This window comes from Cibotium barometz, chromosome 60, assembly GCF_041138505.1.
Source record: "Cibotium barometz isolate CiBa-2024 chromosome 60, ASM4113850v1, whole genome shotgun sequence".
Taxonomy (NCBI): Eukaryota; Viridiplantae; Streptophyta; class Polypodiopsida; order Cyatheales; family Cibotiaceae; genus Cibotium; species Cibotium barometz.
The window spans coordinates 33,994,312-34,016,986 of record NC_141105.1 but is presented as its reverse complement, the minus strand read 5'-3'; the positions used below and the strand labels follow the sequence as shown (position 1 = coordinate 34,016,986).

The window sequence follows — 22,675 nt, the reverse complement described above, 5'->3', positions numbered from 1 at the left end:
TTGTGGCAAACCTACAATGAAGTCCATGGAAACACTCTCTCATTTACCTCTTGGAATCTCTAGAGAATGCAACATACCTCCAACCCTAAGGTGTTCAGCCTTGTTTATTTACATTGACGACACTTTACCACATAGTCTTGAACATATGTCTTCATCTTAGGCTAGTAAAATGTTAGTTCTACCAAATCATAGGTTGTTGTACCCCTCGATGACCTGCTGTAGGAGTGTCATGACATTCATACAGGATCCTCTTCCTAATCTCAGCATTATCCGCTATGCAAACCTTCTCATTCCGGAATAGCAATCGATTTCAGATAAGGGACTAACCACTTGCCACGCTCATAGATGACATGACTCCTTAGTCTTGGTTTGAATCTATAAAGCTCCCTACCTGCACCTGCTTGCCAATACCTACCAAAATGATTTCGGCCTCACAGAGCCCTCTCAGCAGACTTATTTACATGTCTGTTGTAAGCTTCCTCGGCTTTGGTCAACCAATCTTTTAGTCTTTAACTAACTCAATGATTTCGAAGAATGACTCCATCGTCCTGTTGGTCTCTAGAGATGGAGCCACCATTCTCGTCAAAAGAGAGGAGAAACGGCAACACTGGATGAATGAGTATCGTTTAAGATGGCTTGGACCAATGGAAGATAATGTTCCCATTTGGACTGTTGGTCATGACAGTATGACTTGAAAACATCGAAGACCAACTGGCTTTGTAGATTTCTATCTGGCCATCTATTTGTAAATGGAATGCACTAGACAACTGCAATTTGGTACCAAAGTTCTTGAATAATGCCCTCCAAAAATACGAGGTGAACTTGGAATCCATGTCTGATGTGATGGTTCTAGGAAAACCACAAGGTACCAATGTTTGAGAATAAAGCGGGCTACATCCTCAGTTGTGGCCGTGTGCTTGCATGGAATGAGCATGCAGAACTTACTAAAGCGATCCACGATGGTAAAATACTGAGTGTTGCGAGATCCGGTGGAGGACGTTGGTAGAGGCCTTGGAACCTTGACCTTTTCAACTACACGATTGTCTCATTTATGTTGGCCGACAAGAGTCGCTAGTAGTCGGCCAAGACAAAATTCAGCATAGGCCTGTTGCACAACATTTAATGCCGATTAAACAGCATTTTTTGTCCATGACAAGCAGGCCGATAGCTTTCCATGAACCGACCAGCCGCCTTTTGGCATATAAAAAGTAAGCGCATCATTCCTCATAATTCATTCAGTCTTCAACAAAGTATTCAATAGTACAAACAACAGCTAGTCATCCTATTCATTCCAAGTAAACATTGGAGATCCTCTTCAATATTCAGCCAACATAGGTGCAGTCCTACAGCTATCTGGACTTGCATAAGTGGCCCGAAGAGTCTTTTGCAATGCCTCAGAATCGGTGGATACTCAGTCGACGTACGGTCGGTCTTCCTCATCCTTGCGTTGGGCATTCATATCGCTTGTTTTCTCAAGCATTGTTCAGCATTCTCCAAAGAATAGTATAAGCAAATACTCTTGGGGGGGAGGTGGCCTTCAGTGGGTATTTGGGACCCAATAAGGTGTCATCTACTTCACTCTCTCTATTCTATGAATTTGGATGCTAAGATTCTCACCACATAAAGGTATAAAGAAGGCCATGTTGTGCGTTATCACGATCAACAAAAGAGAGAAAGTAGAGAGAGAAGACACCACATTAGGGGTCGAAATAGCCTTGGGCCGACCCCCCCCTCGAGTTATATTAGATAAAACTCCTTGCAGGAGTCTTGAGTACAAGTTCTTAGAACTAGAGAGCTCTCTTGTCTTTTTACATGTCTCAACAATGAGAGAATAGCTGAATTTATAGTTCTTTCCCAAAAGCACTTGAGAAAAGCGCTTTAAAACTCACTTATAGTCCAAAAAGCATCTTTTTGATAGTAAAAGCTCTTCTCTTTTTTGTTTTTAAAAAGCTTTTAATCTTTTGCTTTTTCCAAAAGTAGTCGCATCATTCCAAGCTTGTAAGGTGACCTTGCGCTACTTTCCTGTCACGTGTCAATGCCACATCACCATCGCCATGTCATCAATGCCACACCACTCTTTTTTCAAGACTTTTAAAAAAAAATAAACTTTGTTTTTTTTGTGCGTTATGTTTTACATATCAGCAGCAACCTGCATTTTGATGCTTCGGTGGCAAACATAACTACACACTTGGGTCGTAGAGCCAGTTTATGGAGGTTCCTCGGAAGCCCCATTTGGATAGTGTAAGGTGCACACTATGCTGCACGAGGTCCACAGTGTAAGGTGCACACTATGCTGCACGAGGTCCACAGTGTATTATTGCCTCTTCTATGAAGCTAGTATACAGTTGCAGGTGTATGGATACACTGATGCAAATTGGGTTGGTAGCATCTTGGACAGACGATCTACTAGCGGATTTATGTTTTCCTATGCGAGTGGTGTTGTTTCATGGAGCAAGAAGCAACCGACAATTGCCTTATCGAGTACAAAGGCAGAGTACAAGGGCGTTGTGATGGAAGCATGTGAGATAGCTTGGATATGTAAGCTACTTGGAGATTTGTGAAGAGAGAGTAGAGAGAGAGAGATGCTGGAAAATTCAGTATATTAATATGGTACAAAAAGGTACCTCCACTACAACCATAGGCTGCCTTATACAAAAGGTAGTAAACACCCAAAATCTTGTGCTACTATAGGACCCTAAGGATCCACTCCCTCAAGGGGTGAATGAACATAACACTGAGCACCTACGCCTTTTATAGGCCTTTGGACACCTAGACTGCAGCAGTCGGGCAATCGACAGGCCCCCCTTTCTCCATATATGCTGATCGGCCACTAGAAATGCTGAAGCGTTGAAGCGCCTTCTTTTGATCCAGCCGACTCCCACTGTGATGCAATCGACAGCACCTGTGTGCAGCCCACAGAGCCTGTGTGCAGCTTTCCTTCCCTTCCATGCTTTGCTCCAAGTCCAACACTTGGTCGTCTTCGTATCTTGTGCTCAAAATCCTAACTATATCTGGTTCATACTCTTTATTTGGCTGCCTCTTCTGGATCAGCACCTGAGAATGTCCATGGCATCTTTCATGCACATGACATCCCCCTCTACTAAACTTGATGACGGGATTCCAACCTGTTCTTGGATGACTGTCATCATCCCAATCTTTTCCCGAAGTCCCTCTGTCATCCATCCATCCCTGGCAAACCCTTTGCTCTAAAAGCCCGGCCCGGTCTCCAAAACCACTCTGTCTCACAATAAGATCTATGCATCTGTTCCATCTAGTCCACCATCCATTCCTGCCCTGACTCTGAACACCGTCTTGGTCTTCATTCCTGAGAAATGAGTTTGGCAGTCCTGTGAGCTAGATAGGTTCTCGGGCAACGGTCCCAAGGGAGGTTTATCCTCCAAGGGTGATGTGAGAGTGCCTTGGACTTGGTCCTCTTCTGTATCTTGTGCTCAAAATCCTAACTACATCTAGTTCATACTCTTTATCTGGCTGCCTCTTCTGGATCAGCACCTGAGAATGTCCATCGCATCTTTCGTGTACATGTGTCATGACCGTGTGAAAATGGAACAGCACAAGTGTGGGCATGGTGGTTGCTGAGCAAAAATATTAAATGATTCACATTTGGGGTGCCCGGACAGAGATAATGATGTGTGGACATCTCCAGGTGTGAAGGGGGGAACAAGAACATTAACGTTTTAATGTTTTATTCATGAGTTGCCCCTAGGCCTTAGTGGCCCCTAGGGAACTTTAATATTTATTAAAGTTGGGCCCTAGGACCATTTTGGGAGAGAGGCCACTCCACTTTTGGAGTTACACGCCTCTCTCATCTCTCTCTCTCTAGCTTTTTGGGAATTGTGCAAGCTTGAAGCGTGGAGTAGAGGAAGTCGACTGTTTGATTGCTGTGTGAGAGGAGCAAGCTGTTTAGACAGGCCGTACAGAGCTGTACGACAGCAAGTACACGTGTACGGACTGCTGTTGGCTCAGGCGGCTGTTGCTCGATTGCTGGCAGCGCAGGCAGGTACAATTGCAGGTACAGTCCACGTGGCAGCTGTACGACTACTGGTACAGTTGTACGGACAGGGCAAGTGCAGGCTGCGTTGACAGATACAGTCAGCAGGCGGCTGCTGTTTGGTGCTGACCAGTATAGTACAGGCGCATGTAGAAACTGTACGGACAAATACAATAGGGTTCTACTGACCTGTACGGGCAGGTACAGTTGGTTGCAGATCTATTCAGACCTGAACAGTAGGGAGCAGTGCATCTCCAGCTGCAGGCAAAGCTTTCCCAGAGTTTATTTGGTACATCAGACAAGTGGTTGCAAGAAGGCAAGTACAGACCGGTACGATTGGCTTCTCGAGTGCTGAACCACGTGCTGATTTGGTAAGCTCTGAACTCATCCATCTATCTTTCTTTCCATTGGCTTATGTCTGCTGCAAAGTTGTGCTATCTGGCCCCTTGTGAGAGGAGGGGTATGGCAGATTGAAAGAGTGGAAATAGAGATTGGACAGTGGATGTATGTTTGTGCTGAGTTGTGGAACCATGTACATGAGATATGCCAGATGTGTGCTCAAGGCTGTCTTGCTGAATGGTCTTGGCTGATCAGAGGGAAGCACAGAGTGTTGCTTTTGTGGGACACAGATCTGTGTGAATCCTCTGTGCTAAGAGGTACTGCGGGCTGCCAGATTGGACGTGCAAGTGTATTCTCCTGGCTGGTTTTGTTGTACTCAGCTTTACATCTTTTTGAAATTGAATAAAGAAATACCGCAAGGGGCGCCAAGCTTTAGGGCCAACAGGTGTCGGTTTTATTTCAGATTTGGGGCACTCTAGCTCCAATCAAATTTGTTTTTATATCTGGACTACAAGTGGAAGGGTGACTGCTAGTCTACCGCACTTTGGTTTCTACCAGAGGCCGGTTTCAAGGTTCCGTTGTTGAGACCTATCATCAACTTTCTTAAGGGGGTGAGCTCGTGGTTGACTCGAGGAAAGTCATCGCTGAAAAATTCAGCAACATGTCTGATACAGAAGACGAGTACTTTTATCATGAAGAGGAAGAGCAAGAGACCTCTCCTGAGAGAAATGAATCCGAGGATATTCTTGCAGGAGAACAGGCTGCAGATGATGAGCAATATGAGGATGTAACACAGCCAGAAGATGTGCCTAGTAAAGAGGAAGATGATGCTCAGTTTAAAAATCGTTTGGCCGGTGTTATGGATGTGTTTTGCATTGCTTGAAGGGAGCATTCACAAAGGATGAAGAGCTTAGTCTCATGAATTGGCACAAAATCTTACAGTTTCTGCTGCTAATAGCCATTAAGAATTGCCACAGTGAAGACATAAGAGCGACAATATACAAGATTAGTGCAGTGGTATGGTGGGTATCAAAGACATTAGTGAGAAGTTTGCTGAATTTATGAGATCCCGTACAGAGCCTGAAAAGAAGAAGAAGAAGGTTCGTTCTAAGAACCTTCCTGAGGGTCATAGTGGTGCCTTCCCATAGGATCCATCTTTTGGACAGTTTCCGAACATGCAGCATGCTTTTGGTGCTAACTCTCAGAGTTCCTTCTTTGGACAGCCATCTGTTCCTCAACAGACTATGCATCCAGGTTATTTTGGTGGTGGCTCGGTGTTCCAATCCATGACTGGGGGTTATCCTCAGGGAGGCATGGGTATGCCAGGGACTTTTGGAGCAAATTTTCAACCTGGTATGCAGGGGAATATGTATGGTGGTATGCAGTCCGGAATGCAAGGAAACATGTTTGGGGGCATGCAACCTGGAATGCAAGCAAATATGTATGGGGGCATGCAGCCCGGTATGCATAATGGTATGTTTGGGAAACATGGCTAGAATGTATGGCATGCCAGGTGAGGGAATGGGTAATGTTGACCCTATGATGGGCATGAATGTTGGGGGTAGCAATCTTGTGAAGCCACTTCCATACGATAATCTAACGCCTATGGGTAAGGCGAAGGATTATAAGGAAGGGGGAGCTGCTGTGAAATTTGATACATTCAGTGGAGCCAAAGATAAGTTAAAAGCACTTACCTTTTTACAGCAATTTGATGCTGCTTTTTCTGGGGATAATTACACGGAGTCCTTAAAAGTGAGAAAAGTTGCGACTTTTCTCAAAGGCAATGCATTGCAGTGGTGGTCTACTCTTCTTCTGCAGGGCATAGCACCAACTACTTGGGTACAATTTAAACAGGTGTTCTCTTCCGTATGGCTCACATCTACATTTGAGGTGGATGTTATGACTGCATAGCACAAGTTGGATGCATCAAAGCGTGAAAATTTGGAAGATTATAACAAGAAGTTTTGGGAAGCTTTACTGCCAGTTACTTCTTACCGTGCAGTGCCTTTGTCTGAGCAGGTAGAGAAGTATTGTTGTGGGCTGCCCAAGGAGGTGCGTGACTATTGTATCAAGACTCGAGTAACGAACATGTCACAGATGATAGAGAATGCTATGACAGCTAATGTGTTACTCACTGGAGTCTCATCTGGATTTAAAGGCAGTAAGAACTCGAGCAAGAAAGCTGAAAAATCTGGGCATGCTTCGTGTGATGCAAAAGGGTCTACAGAGACGCGGTATAAGAAGTTGCCAATGCCCAAGAGAACTTCTGAGGAAAGACAGGCTTTGAGGGATGCTCGGAAATGTTTTTACTATACAGAAGAGGGACATATGTCTTTTAATTGTCCCAAGAGAAAGTCCCAAAAGGACTCTGACAATAAAGGAGAGCCCAAGTCAAAGAAACCAAAACCTTCTACAGGGTTAGTTCCTGATCTTGTTGGGGAACAGCCAGGTGGTGAAGAGACAGAGTTGTGCAGGGCATGGAGCAAAGTGAGAGATCAAAATGCCTTGATATTCTTTGATACAGGTGCTAGAGCCAACTTTCTTTCACCGGATTTGACTGGCCGATTGGGGATTCGTGCAGAGGCGATGGGGCCGTTATATGAGGCTAACATGGCTTGTCCAGGGTATGCAGAACCCGTCACTCCTATCATTGGGAAGCTCAAGCTTCATTTGCAGGGTTATGTGGACAGCGAAGAGTTTTTCATCATGCCACTTGATGGCTGTGATGTTTTGTTGGGTATGCCATGGTGCCACAGAGTACATGCGGTGGTGGATACATACAATAGGAAAATCACTCTGACTCATAGAGGGAAAGAACATGTTTTGGATGTAAAACTTAAAGGGGAATCTGTTCCTATTGTATCAGCTTCAGCAATTTCATCAGTAATGAAAAAGCATCTTTCCGCGTACTTGATTTATGTAAAGGATGCAAAAGATGATGAGTCTAAGTCTAATTTGTCTATGTTAGATAAGGACAGGACTGATTTCTTATGTGGGTTCCAAGATTGTTTTTCCAAGTCATTGCCAGGAGAACTTCCTCCGGAGAGGCCAGAAGATCATGCCATTGATCTAATTCCTGGTAGTACTCCACCAAATAGACCGACGTACCGTGTTAGTGCAGCTCAACAAGAAGAAATTATGAGTCAGGTATAGGAGCTTTTGAATAAAGGGTTGATACAGCCTAGCTCATCACCCTTTTGCTCATCTGTACTCTTAGTGCAAAAGAAGGATGATTCTTGGCGCATGTGTATTGATTACAGGGCGCTGAACAAGAATACCATCAAGAATCGATTCCCCATACCGAGGATCGATGACATTTTGGACCGCTTACAGGGCTCCACAGTCTTTAGTCGTATTGACTTAAAAAGCGGGTATCATCAGATACGTATTAGACCCGAGGATGTGCATAAGACAGCATTTCGAACCACGTTTGGGTTGTATGAGTTCTTGGTTATGCCCTTTGGTTTGACAAATGCACCTGCCACATTTACAGAATTTTTAGGCCTCATAGAGCGTTTGTGGGCACATTCTTTGATGATATGATTGTGCATTCACAAACCGAGGAAGAGCATAGAAGGCATTTGGCCATTGTGTTTGCAGAACTCAGGAACCATAGGCTGGTTATTAATGGCAAGAAGAGTGAGTTCTTCTTGCAAGAGATACATTTCTTGGGACATATTGTGTCTAAGCATGGAGTCCGTATGGATCCAGGGAAGGTGGAAGCAATTCTTAATTGGCCAGACTTGAGGACCGTGCATGATGTACGCAGCTTTCTAGGATTGTGTTCCTATTACAGGCGGTACATACGGTATTTTGCTGAAATTGCTTCGCCCCTTCATGCCTTAACAAAGACGGCAACTCCGTTTAGATGGGCTGATCGGAAAATTACAGCCTTCAAAAAGCTCAAAGAAAAGCTTACTTCGGATCCAGTATTGGTATTACCGGACCTCCGAAAGGCTTTTGTTGTCCAGTGTGATGCATGTGGAAGTAGCATTGGGGCAGTTCTCATGCAGGAGGGACATGTGATAGCCTATGAGAGTAGAATATTGCAAGATGCCAAGAAGCATTTACAGGTTTATGAGAAAGAGATGTTGGCTGTAATTCATGCTCTTTCTACATGGAAACACTATTTGCTTGGGGCTGATTTCACTGTGCAGACAGATCATCAGACCTTGCGTTATTTCCTCACGCAAACTAAGCTTTCAGAGAAGCATATGCGATGGGAAAACTTTTTGTCTATGTTTCACTTCCAGATTGTGCATGTGGAAGGCAAAAAGAATATAGTGGCAGATGCTTTGTCACGCAAGCCACAGGTCTCAGCAGTTTCACTTGTTTATCATCATGAGCTTGATGAAATGAAAGCAGTATGCCCATGATGAGGACTTTGACAGGTTGTATGATCAGATGTCTCAGGGTCAGCGGCATGAGCATTATACTCTCAGGGATGGGTTTTTGTTGATGCATGGCCGACTGTGTGTTACCAAGCCATTGCGACTCAAGGTTATGATTGAAAATCATGCTCCACCGTATGCAGGTCATAGAGGTATTGACGCCACGGTAAAAGCAGTGGAGACTTTCTTTATTGGCCAACCTTGAGAAGAGATGTTGATGCCTTTGTTAGGCAATGCATCGTATGTCAAAAAGTAAAGTTTGACCGTCAAAAGACACCAGGGTTACTACAGCCTTTACCTGTTCCAGATAGACCTTGGGAGAGCATTGCCATGGATTTTATATTTGCTCTTCCACGGACACAAACAGGCAATGATGGCATTTGGACTATCATATGCAGGTTCAGTAAGCAGGCTCATTTCATTCCTGTGCGTAAGACGATCAAAGTGGATCATATGGTGAAGTTGTTTATGGCGAACATCTTCAAGTATCATGGCTTGCCTACGTCTATCACTAGTGACCGTGATCCACGGATGATGAGTTTATTCTGGAGAGGGTTGTTTGACAACATGGGTACAACTCTCAAGTTTTCATCATCATTTCATCCACAAACAGATGGTCAATCGGAAGAGGCTAACTCTACAGTGTTAGATCTTCTTAAGTGTTATGTGTCAGAGCATAAGCAACAATGGGAAAAGTATCTTCCTTTGGTGGAGTTTGCATATAACAACACTGTCCATACCTCGACGGGCAAGGCGCCTTTTGAGATTGTGGAAGGAGGGAAGAAGGTACCACCCATTTTGCACACAAAGGATAAGATCTTTGAGGCTGATCAGTATGTGGAAAACATGGATGAAGCTTATCGGAGAGTTAAGTTGGCACTCCAGAAAACTCAGCAGAAGCAAAAGAAAGCGGCAGACCGTCACAGACGTGCATTAGAGTTTGCATTGGGTGATTGGGTTCTTTTGCGCTTTGAAAAGGCTAGACTCAAGAAGATGAAGGGTAAAGAGCGCTTATTCCCTAAGTTGAGCGTGCGTTATTATGGGCCTTTTCAGGTATTGGAAAAGATTGGTGAGGTGGCCTATCGCTTGAAGCTACCAGATCACTGGAGGATTCACAATGCTTTTCACGTGAGTCTCCTTAGACCTTTCTGTGGGGATGTGCCTGAGGATGTATTAGATGAGGCTCAGCCGGAAGTTGAGGAACTTGATGAGGTTCTTATTCCAAAGCAGATACTAGCACATAAGGAAAGAAAGGTACGAGGTAAAGTTTCCCGTCGCTACCTTGTGAAGTTCAAGAACTATTCACCGATGGATGCGAAGTGAATGGAGGAAGGTGACTTAACAGATTCACCTCAGGTTTTGCAGCTTTATCTCGATGCCTTTGAGTTGGAGCCGACTCTTGTTGTGGCTCATTCAGGTTTAGCAGAGCATGGGTCTGGAGCATTGCCTGATGCTCAAGAGGGGGGTAGCACCTCCACTCCCTTGATACAGACAGGCTCAGATGACATCTAGAGGTCACTTGGTGCAGTTTTTGTCTCACCCGAAGGTACTGATGGCTGACAGTACATCTGTTTATGGGACTTCTATGATATATGTGTACTAGTCACATGAGCTGTTGTGGTTGTGTATGGCTCACAGTGGTATACAACTTGGACTATTACTACGCCATTGGTTTGCAGTGAATGATGTTGATACATGTGCATGGGTTAGAGAGATTGGGACGTTGATCTTGCCATATTGTATATTTCACTCTGAATATTTTGCTGTATCACCAGAATGCAATCAAGGACGCTTGCCATTTTTCAAGAGGGGGGTATGTCATGACCCTGTGAAAATGGAACAGCACAAGTGTGGGCATGGTGGTTGCTGAGCAAAAATATTAAATGATTCACATTTGGGGTGCCCGGACAGAGATAATGATGTGTGGACATCTCCAGGTGTGAAGGGGGGAACAAGAACATTAATGTTTTAATGTTTTATTCATGAGTTGCCCCTAGGCCTTAGTGGCCCCTAGGGAACTTTAATATTTATTAAAGTTGGGCCCTAGGACAATTTTGGGAGAGAGGCCACTCCACTTTTGGAGTTACACGCCTCTCTCATCTCTCTCTCTCTAGCTTTTTGGGAATTGTGCAAGCTTGAAGCGTGGAGTAGAGGAAGTCGACTGTTTGATTGCTGTGTGAGAGGAGCAAGCTGTTTAGACAGGCCGTACAGAGCTGTACGACAGCAAGTACAGGTGTACGGACTGCTGCTGGCTCAGGCGGCTGTTGCTCGATTGCTGGTGGCGCAGGTCAGGCAGCTGACAATTGCAGTTTCAGGCAGCGCAGGCAGGTACAATTGCAGGTACAGTCCACGTGGCAGTTGTACGACTGCTGGTACAGTTGTACGGACAGGGCAAGTGCAGGCAGCGCTGGACAGGACAGGTGCAGGCTACGTTGACAGATACAGTCAGCAGGCGGCTGCTGTTTGGTACTGACTAGTATAGTACAGGCGCTTGTAGAAACTGTACGGACAGGTAAAATAGGGTTCTGCTGACCTGTACGGGCAGGTACAGCTGGTTGCAGATCTGTTCAGACCTGAACAGTAGGGAGCAGTGCATCTCCAGCTGCAGGCAAAGCTTTCCCAGAGTTTATTTGGTACATCAGACAAGTGGTTGCAAGAAGGCAAGCACAGACTAGTACGATTGGCTTCTCGAGTGCTGAACCACGTGCTGATTTGGTAAGCTCTGAACTCGTCCCTCTATCTTTCTTTCCATTGGCTTATGTCTGCTGCAGAGTTGTGTTATCTGGCCCCTTGTGAGAGGAGGGGTATGGCAGATTGAAAGAGTGGAAATAGAGATTGGACAGTGGATGTATGTTTGTGCTGAGTTGTGGAACCATGTACATGAGATATGCCAGATGTGTGCTCAAGGCTTTCCTGCTGAATGGTCTTGGCTGATCAGAGGGAAGCACAGAGTGTTTCTTTTGTGGGACACAGATCTGTGTGTGAATCCTCTGTGCTAAGAGGTATTGTGGGCTGCCAGATTGGACATACAGGTGTATTCTCCTGGCTGGTTTTGTTGTACTCACCTTTACATCTTTTTGAAATTGAATAAAGAAATACTGCAAGGGGCGCCAAGCTTTGGGGCCAACAGGTGTCGGTTTTATTTCAGATTTGGGGCACTCTAGCTCCAATCAAATTTGTTTTTATATCTGGACTACAAGTGGAAGGGTGACTGCTAGTCTACCGCACTTTGGTTTCTACCAGAGGCCGGTTTCAACATGACAGGGCAGACAGCCATTGCAAGGTCACAAGACAAGCATAAAAGAGCTGCTGACAAGCATTGAAGGGACATGCAAGTCAAGGAAGGTGATTGGGTATTGCTGAAATTTGAGAAAGCTAGACTTCGGAAGAGGCCAGGACGAGAGGGATCATATCTAAAGCTTTCTACTCGATATTATGGACCCTTCAAAGTGATTGACAAGATCAATGAAGTGTCCTCCAAGCTTGCTTTACCCAGCCATTGGAAGATTCACAATGTTTTTCATGTGAGTAAGTATGTGGGGCCAGATCCAAAGGAGCCTCTCACAAAAGATCCGCCAGAAGTTGATGAGCTTGAGGAGATCCTTCAACCAGAGCAGATTGTATTTCACAAGGAGAGAAAGTCACCACATGGAAAACTTTCCAGGAGAGAAAGTCACCACATGGAAAACTTTCCAAGAGATACCTTGTGAAATTTAAAAATTATTTGCCAATTGACGCAAAGTGGGTAGATGAGGATTATTTTGTTCACTACCCTTAGCTTTTGCATGCATATCTTGAGGCTTTTCAATTCAGGACAACTGTTTAGAAGCCCAGGGGGATGTCACCAGTTGGTCAATCTCCATTTCAGGAGCCACTTCTATGGGACTGTCACTCCATAGAGCGGCCAGATTTGTGCCATGTTCACATGGAGCCAGGCCAGTGTCCCATGTGAAAGGGCTAGTCTTTTGGTGTCACATGGACAGGAGCCAGATTAGTGCCACCCGTGAGTGATCAGTGCTGCGTCACATGGACAGGAACCAGTTTCGTGCCACCCATGTGTGACCTGCTTCGTGCTGTATGGATGGGAGCCTGTTGGTGCCACCCGTGTATGGCCAGGATGGCGTCTTACCTATGGGACTATCACTCCATAGGAAGACGAGGATATATCTTTGTATTTCTGTCGCGCCAGTTTTGTGCCCAACAGGAACTTCTTGTACAAGTTTCATGAAAGGGAGATTTCGTCCATTATATGTGCACATGCATTTATGCCTGCATGCATAAATTTGTATTTGCATGACTTGTTTGCGTGTGTCTGCCTGGTATGCCATGCCAGTACACTGGACGGGGACGCCCCCAGTGTACCGTGGTTTGCTGCTCCGTATTCTCGGTATACGGGCTATGTGCAACCTCCTCTACCTTTGACACAACCTTCTCCTATTCCTCAACCTCCTGCATCTCCACAAGTGGATACTTTGTATGCCACTGTACTTGATCTGCAAACAACAACTCACGGAGCTACACTCCTGGGCTCCCCAAGCTTCGGCTAGTAATCCTCCTCCCTTTGCAAGTGCCTTTTCATCTGGAATCGTTTTCCGGTGAGAAGAAAGAGTGCGAGGAGCTTTACTTGGATAGTTGGTTGTGAAGTGGACCGCCTTTTTTGATCTGGATTCTGTGCAGATACATTGATGCTCAACGTATTAGTCAGATTCAAATTATGCTTCAGCTATAACATGCACGTTCCTAAAAGGTGAATTTGGGCATGTTCTTGGATTCATCTAGGTATATATAAGGCGTTTGCCTGGTGGAAGGACCTTTGTGAGAAGCCAACAACATAGGCTGATTTGAGCTGTACCACCACCTTGCGTAGGAGCAACAAATACTGTAGTTACTCCAGATTGAGTTGTTGCGGGAGAAGCTGACAAAGGTCCAAACACCTCCACAGATGAAACCGAGGTATCCATGTATTCAGCCATGAATCAGTCCAGAAAGAGCACTTGTAAAGAGAGTAGAAGTTTGAGGTGGTGGTGTAAACTTTTCCAACCAGGCGAAAGCAGAGGAGAGAAGTGATGCACAAGAAGGAAACCCAAAAGCAGGCAGTTCTGGGGTGTCAAAAAGCACAAATTCTGGTCGACTTCAGGATTCTATGTGCTTAAGTGACTAAACACCCAAAAAAGCATACTTGGTTCCAAAAAAAGCATCTCAGTTGTGCGCCCCCTAGAAAAGCTCCAAATCGACCTGTTTTAGGCAAAAAGCACCACATGTGCTTTTTCACACCCCACACACCTACATGCCATATATGGAGTACTTGGCCCCTACTGATATGCGCCCATATCCTGGCCGTCCAGCCCAATTATGGGGCGTCCCCCTTCACACCCGGGAATGCCCATTGCCCACACATGGATACCACAACCACACATGGGCAGTCACTCAGGACAGCCTGAATCGGCTCACAGCCCCTCTCTGTGTGCTCTGAACAGCGCCCATACAGCCTTCCCTGCACATGTCAAAACCTCCACACATGCTCATCTCTTCACACCCCAATTTCCTCCTGTTCATGGCGGTCAGCAGGGCTGTTCACAGGAGCTCTAGGTCGACCTCAAATCTACGCATACCACCCGTAGACAGGGTGACCAGCCCGTATAGAAACCCTAATAGTTCAGCCATGGAGAAAAAGAAACCTAGAGACGCAAAAGCACACGACGATGGGTACAAACATAAAGTTTTAGGGCGAACAATTCCCCCATACAAAACTCGAAAAAGCACCAAAAAGCACGATGCTTACCCTCTGCTTTTTCACATGGATATGGAGTTCTTTGCAAAACTCCCACACATCCAACCACACCGATCTTCTCCCTCAAGTCTAGTTACTCCCCACCTTCCGTCCAAGCGTCCCATACCACCCAAACCTTGGAAAGGAAAAAAGCAACCCGACGACTTAAGCTCCGGAAGGTCCAGGCGACGGATTTTCTCCTCTCCTCCTTTCGGAAATTTCCAAGCTTAATCGGAGCAGGTCTGGCTCTGATACCATGTAAAGCCCCAACCAGATAAATCCTGCGATTAAGCATAAGCATGGAAACATAAGGACATGGCATCAAGCTCACCGCCCAACTATATAGCCATTCAAGCTCACCCCAGGGGAACGGTAGCATCCGAGACATGGCTCCACGTGCAAAGTCCCTGGCATCCACTCACCGGATGTAAGCACGGAGTAGTCTCAAGGCTTCGAGTCCGCGTCTGAGGAGCTCTCTCTCAAACCAACCCATAAAGTGACTTATATAGACCCCCTATAAACCAAGAGCCAAATATAGCACGTCTCATAAAAGCTACTAATCCCCCCCACTTAAGATGCCTAACCCCAAGCTATGGTTAACCCAACCCGAGGGCCTTAACCGTGGTTAGCCCTCGGACGTAACAAACTCCCATACAGGTCAGGAGCTGATCAATAGAATCTCGAGGAAGAGGTTTAGTGAAGAGATCAACTAGGTTGTCCTGAGAGGCACAATACTCCAGTGACCAGCTCACGAACAAAGTGAAAATGGACCTCAATGTGTTTGGTCCTGCCATGAAAAGATAAAGTGGACCTCAATGTGTTTGGTCCTGCCATGAAAAGATAAAGTTCGAGCTGATGCCAAGACACTCTGGCTATCTGTAAGAATGTGAACAGAGGAGTCCGAAAGAACATCAAGGTTACTCAACATTGCATCAACCATAATAGCTCACAGCAAGTATCCAAATAGGCCCAGTACCCAGCCTCAATAAAAGAAATTGAGACTCTATCCTGCTTCTTGGATTGCCAAAAAATGAAACAAGAACCTAAAGTGAAGCAATAACCAGAAGTGGACCACCTAGTATCCTGGTCACCTACCCAATTGGCATCAGAGCATCCAACAAGCTCAGTGCCTCCTCTCAAAAAGAGACCATAGTCCAAGGTACCAAATAATCATCGAAGAACCCTGAGAGCGGCCTACCAATGAGAATGTCGAGGAGTGGAAGAGAACCAACTGAGAACACTGACACTGTAAGAAATGTCAGGCCTGGTATAAGTCAAGTGAATAAGAGAACCCACAAGCCTCCAGTACTGTGTATTGTCCTCAAAGAAGGGAGTAGAATCTTCTTGGATCCATCTGACAAGAAAGAGGACAGCACTTTGTCATCCCAAATGTATCCAAGAGCTGTTGTAGATATTGGTACTGGCTAAGGAAAACTCCGCCAGGATTCTAATAGACCTCCATACCAAGGAAGTAGTGAAGAAGTCCTAAATCAATCATCGCAAAAGCAAGAGCTAAATCTAACCGGAGCTGTTCAATCTTCATAAGTTGAGAGCCAGTGATCAACAAATCATTAACATATAAGACAATCAAACAGATCAAAGCATCTTGAGCAAAGACGTAGAGATTGTTGTCAACAAAGCATCTTTGGAAGCCAAGGGAAAGAAGAATGCATCAATCTTATCATACCATGCCTTCGGTGCCTGTTTCAAACCATAAAGTACTCGCAATCCATACACCTTACCCTCAATCCAGAAACTTGAAAACCTGGAGACTGTTCAACATAGGCCTCCTCATACAAGTCCCCATTACATCCATCTGATAAACCGGCCAGTGAGAGGATGAGCAGAGAGAGCAAGAACTGTCTGGATCATAACGTGCGGAAGCTTCGTGGATAAATCGGTAACTTCAATGCTCAGAATTCAGCAATCATTCATGACGAATATAACACACAATACTGAAGAAGTGTGCAAAATATATATATATATATATATATATATATATATATATATATATATATATATATATATATGTATGTGTGTGTGTGTGTGTGTGTGTGTGTGTGTATACACATGTATATATATATATATATATATATATATATATATATATGTGTGTGTGTGTGTGTGTGTATATATATCTAGGCTTTTTGTTACCAAGAGGCCCAAGGTCCTGGCAATGTTTCGTGCCAATAGTGACCTTGAGCTTTTGAAGCCCTCACAAACCAGGTTTGCATATATGTTCATTGTGGTTGAGAGGGTAGTGAGAGTCCGACAAGGACTCATGTGCACAGTGGTTAGTCGAGAGTGGATGAGTTGGGAGGACCATGAGCACCCGAAGGCAATTGCTTTTGCACGCAGAGTGATGCAAGAAGATTGGTGGAAGGATGCAAAAGCTTTATCGAGAGCTCTTCAACCATTCTATAGTGTTCTTCACATCACTGACATGGAGGGCAGCACTCTTGGACTCTTGTACGAGTTCATGAACCAGATTGGAGAGGCTCTTAACCGATGCACTCTCTTGACAGATGAGGTACTGAACTTCCAACTAGTTGCCTTCTTGTTGTAACTTGTAAGTTGTATCGTACTATGATCTATCGTAGCCTGTAGGAGTGAGCTAATAGCTTTGATCATTCATGGCTAATTTTCAGGGTTGAGGACATTCGACGGGTTTGGAATGACCGGTGGGATTGGTTCCATAGACCAATCCACGCGGTTGCCCACATATTGCACCCTCTCTGGTGTAGTGAGGCCCGGTATATTAATGAAGAGTTGGAAGATGGATGGCAAGATTGCATTCAGAAATGGACAGGAGGAGACGTGGAGCTCATGAGACGCTTGGAGGATGAGTGGCTAGTGTATCGTAATGCCAGCCACGCATTTGGTAGACAAACTGCATGCATGCGAGAGAGACAGCTTCAGCCAGTCTCATGGTGGGAGAAGTATGGGATCAGTAGCCCTCACTTGGTGAGTACAACTCTAAAAGACAAGTCTGTTATTTACATAATACATTGATCAATGATGATTATACTTAGACTTTAGTACCCTGGGGCCTGTACTTACACAGTTTCTGTACTTCGAAGGCAGAAACGCCTCGCCATTCGAGTCCTCTCACAGGATTGCAGTTCGGGTCCTGTTGAGAGGAACTGGAGCACAAGGGCCCTCTTCCATACAAAGAAGAGGAACAGGTTGTCTACTCCTCAGTTGGAGCGGTTGGTGTATTGCCATTGCGATCTCCACCTAATTGAGCAGTCGGGAAATCCGATAGAGCCTTGTCAGGTCAATGTCGATAAAATCGACATTGAGAAGATGAAAGATGTCCCAAAGATTCCTCACGAGGAGCGCGACATATATGCTATGTTGTATGAGGAGTTGATGGCACCTGCTCATGGCACACGAGCATCTACAGTAGCATTATCAAGAGGTGCTAGTACTAGTGCAGCAGTTGAGACGAGTGCGGCAGTTGAGCCAACATCATCCTCTTCTGAGGGTGACATTGAGTCTACCGAGGAGAGTACTAATGAGGACATCGAGGATGTTGAGGATTGAGTGCCCAATTGGCAGTGCCCACACTCCATATTGAGGACTCTAGTCTTTGGGGCTATCAAGCTCCTCTAGTTTACTATTTGTCATCATTCATGCATGATTGCATGTTTCAGGCTTCAACATGCTTTACTTTGTGTATTTCAGACTTCAGTTTACTTTTTTTATATCAGCTCAAGATTCAAACTTTTTGTGATCACTTTGAGTGCCATTATTGAGTAGTTGCCATTATTGATGATGAAATCCAAATCTTGATTCTTGATGTTGCCAATTTATTTATACCAATTGGTCAGTAACTCAGTTGGGTGCCCACTGTAATTGGGTCACCCAGATTCTTTAGTTTTAGCTTGTAAACATGTTTTAATGTGTAAATGATGCATGTTTAATATTGTTTTAGGCAGGGAAGGCAACATATTTTTAACAAATTATAAACCTGTATATAAATTTTGAGGCCTGTACCCCCCCTTTTTGTATGAAACGTTTTTGAAACTTCTAGAAAATGAATGAAACGTTTCTGAAACACGTTTCATGAAATGCCTGGCAACTATGGTTCTGGGGTAGCCTTATAGGCTAGCCCCTTTCTACATGCAATCCTACATGCATTTACAGACGCCCGGCATCCAGTTGCAAACCAGATACACAGATCATCTGGCATCATTCCAAAGGGACTCACAATACGGACTAGCACTACTTTATGTGCAGGACAATCATAGTCACCAAAAAATCCATTTTGGTCTGGCGAAACTTGCGAAACATTTCTACAAAACCTTCAAAACCTTTGACAAAACATTTTGTTCACTTTTAAAAGTTTGTTTTTTCGTTTTTTTTCTCCCAAAAAACGCGTGCGATGTCGACTGCCCCCGATTTGCCCATTGCGCGCTTCTGTCACCGCCTCACCTTCGCGCGAGTCTACTGTAAGTCTCCACGCTGCTGCGCCCAAGCCCCACATCTGCCCACGCTGGAGACCCCAACACCCCACATTTGCCCCCTGTGCCCCTTGCTGTCGACTGCTACCCCCTGTGCCCTCTAAGCAATGAGCACTTGCCACTGCTGCCCCCTCTCCTCCTCCTCCTCCTCCCCCTCTTTGCCCTCCTTACCCTGATCTTCTCTTTCCTCTCTCTTCCCTCTACTACGTATATATAAATTAAAATTTCATATATATATATATATGTATGTATATATATATATATACATACATATATATATATATATATACATACATATATATACATGTATGTATATATATACATACATGTATGTATATATATACATACATATATATATATATATACATACATATATATACATGTATGTATATATATATATATATACATGTATGTATATATATACATACATGTATGTATATATATATATACATACATGTATGTATATATAATATATACATACATGTATGTATATATTATATATACATACATGCATGTATGTACATACATACATGCATGTATGTACATACATACATGCATGTATGTACATACATACATGTATGTATATATCTATATACATACATGTATGTATATATATATATACATACATGTATGTATATATATATATACATGTATATATATATATATATATATACATGTATATATATATATATATATATACACATATATATATATATATATCAAAACTTGCGGTTTTGTAGGTGACGGATGAAACCTTTCAAAAAAAAACCTTCAAAACTCGAAACGTTTCAAAACTCAAAAACGTTCTGGTGACTATGACCTAGACAATGCACACAGTACACCTGACCTCGGACGCATAGAGTGGAACCCTGGCTGACTCGTCTCGGACTAGACTCACATGGGACCAATTTCCACTCCAAGTCCTGCACCTTGTTCAGCTATGTCTACGTGGCATCCAAGTGCGGGATGCACGTGACACGGATCCCTCTCCCGAAACAAGGTAACAATTGATCATCTATCAATCTTTCCCGAAGTTTGCATCTTGAATTTAAGTGCTTCAGGGCGAGAGACATAGTCTCTCATCGACTCAGTTTTCTGCATAATAGATGGATCTCTTCTTGAGAAAAAATAATAAAAATAATGCCAAGACCATGAGATGGCTGTCATCTGAACAAATTACCCCTACAGCTTTGATGCCCCCCCCACTCTCCACCTTTGTCAATAAACAGCTATCTGCCATGCTTAGCTCTGACTTGCAAACACAGCTTAACATAGAAAATCAAGGAGAGAGGAGAGTCTCAAAAATATTTACATTGCACGAATAGACCATAGAATTGGTCACACTACATGATTGTTATGGCTTGAGAGCTGAAAGTTACATTAGAAGTTTGAAAAGATGGAGACATGATCAAATTCTGGCCAAGTGACGCACAAAAACAAATCATACCTGTCTTCCCATGGCCAACATCAACAGCACAGCCAGAGATCCTCCCCACTGAATATAATGAAAGCACGGCTTGCTCAACAGCATATAGCCCAGTGACATTGAAGGTCTCAAACATGACTTGAACCACCTTTTCTCTTGCCACCTGCAATTTTGTAAAATTTATTTACTGATTGATAAGCTGAATTTGAGATATATCAACAACCAATGGTAGAGAAACAAAGGCTTAGTTATTTCAACAAGCCAGCACAAAAAGTGAAGCATTAAAAGAAACATGTAGCACATAGAGAGTTGGAATCAATTGGCATAGCCAGCATAGCCATGCAGCTATAGCTTCAAACCAAATACAAAGGTTTCCTAAACTCCTTCCTTGATTTTGGTTTTGGTTTTAACTATAAGATTTGAAAACAGACTTGATCACCACATGGATGATTCAGACCTACGCAATGCGTCATCGACAAAACCACAGCCTCCAGTCCAAAGATAAAGAGGAGAGGATGTCACATGCATCATACATTTGCAATGACTACTGTGTATTTATATTTAACACAATGCATACAATTGATATTTCTGTTGCCGTATGTACTATGTGCTTGCATTAGAAATAGGTCATATGAGTATACCCATACAACGGAAATACAATTGTGTGTTTTCGTTGCCGTATGTACTGTGTTTGCATTGCAATAGGTCATATGAGTGTAGTGTTGTAAATTGTGAAGCGGGGTGCATAAAAACTACCCCAGGGCGTAGGAAACACCCACCCTGCGGCCAACATGTCCCTTATGGATTTGTATGAAATAAATGCTGCTAGATATAAAAAGTTATGGGGGGAGGGGCTGTACCTTAGGTGTTAACAAGGGCTCTGTGACCAGGAGTTGGCCTTCATTTCCAACTTCCCAACCTAAACCTGTGTAGAAAATGTAGCGCCAGAGGTCTTCCATGAGATCCCAGTCTTTGATCATGCCCCTCACTATGGGGTTCACCGTATCTTCCAGTGCAAACTCCTCGTCTTCGCTTTCTGCCTTCTCTGACTCGTCCTCTTTGACCTTCACCATAGCTGTTGAAAACACCTGCACAGAGAAAGTACACCATATTAAGGGCAGATTATCACTGTGAAGCAACCATAATTCTGACTTTGGCCTAAGAGTCAGGGTACCATGGAGGGATCCTGGTCCGGATATGCAAATCCGGCTTTGACGAGTTTCGAACCAACGTCTAACACTATCGGCTCCATGGCTTCTCGTACTGTATAATTTGTGTCAAACTTATTTTAAGGGGATCCAAACTTATTTTATGATATTAAGCAAAGGTTTATCAAAACCAAATCCAAACTTATTTTATGATATTAAGCAAAGGTTTATCAAACCCAACTTCAAACTTATTTTATGATATTAAGGAGAGGTTTATTAAACCTAAATCCAAAGCAACGTGTTATTTGGGAAAGGCTTAGAGATAAAGTTGAAAGGGTGGTCATTCAAAAAAAGGTGTTGTTTCATGAAGTTTACCCAATGTTGCCCTTTGTTAAGAAGATGACTTGACCTCCTAGTCATCCCCTCGTCAGGTCCCCTCTCATTTATACATTCTCCTTAACCTTGTACTTTTATAATCAAATATTTCAACCATTATGTATATCCCCAATATGAAGAAGCCCTTAAGGATCTTAAACACTTAGACATGCTAGAATAAAGTTATTTATTATTGAAGCTTTTTACTTATCTTTTCTTTTTTGAAACTCCAACTACAACATGATGGGCTCTCTTTGTAAGTGCATAGTCCACACTATCTTCTCCTTACAACTAGCACGACCACCAACACAATCTCTGCTTCTTAACGATTATGGCTAGACCCGTGTTGAGAATTGCTCTTCTTAATTCCGCGTTAAGGTTGTCACCATTTTTGGGATTCACAGATTTGTGGACTTTTGGCTTTGGGAATGGGAGGTTATCTAGGACTATGTTTCGGGCACCCTTGACATCATTCCTAGCGCCCAAGAGCAGGACACAAGCTTGACAAATTCTCTCTGGTTTCATGGAGTATGGGCGGTGTGTGGCTCGTGAAGCCCTTTGAATGACAAGAAGGTCATTTGTGAAGAGAACAAGGAAAAGCACGTTATTTATGTGTGTTCACATCTTTACTAAAATGGGTGGACAAGGTTTTTACTAAAGGCCAGGCTATGCATTATGTTGGTCCTGTGAGTAAAGGCATTCACACCTTTTATATTTTTGGGTGCTTGATCTTGGGCAACCTAGTGAGAAA

At 43.8% G+C, this 22,675-nt stretch overlaps 2 protein-coding genes across 3 annotated transcripts in view; one reads left to right on the top strand and one right to left on the bottom strand.

Moving 5' to 3' along the window:
- The window catches only part of ARP7 (actin-related protein 7), a 65,768-nt gene extending 44,015 nt beyond the window's left edge, over positions 1–21,753 (bottom strand). The window contains exons 1-3 of one of the 2 annotated variants that reach the window (XR_015265227.1): positions 21,576–21,680; positions 21,262–21,489; positions 20,423–20,564 (exon numbers count right to left, since the gene is read on the bottom strand). Coding sequence is in view for 1 of the 2 variants with exons in the window: in XM_086794000.1 (XP_086650126.1) it covers positions 20,423–20,564; positions 21,262–21,489; positions 21,576–21,653 (448 nt within the window). In the remaining variant the exon portion in view is untranslated. Of the gene's footprint in view, positions 1–20,422; positions 20,565–21,261; positions 21,490–21,575 lie in introns of both variants that reach the window. The other variant, XM_086794000.1, reaches the window with a different exon arrangement.
- On the top strand, positions 16,803–18,336 carry LOC147605269 (uncharacterized). Its single transcript, XM_086794405.1, has 2 exons — positions 16,803–17,473; positions 17,594–18,336. Exons 1-2 carry the CDS (start codon positions 17,336–17,338, stop codon positions 18,053–18,055), a joined length of 600 nt encoding a protein of 199 aa, XP_086650531.1. The 5' UTR covers positions 16,803–17,335; the 3' UTR covers positions 18,056–18,336.
- Positions 21,754–22,675: the final 922 nt, after the last annotated feature.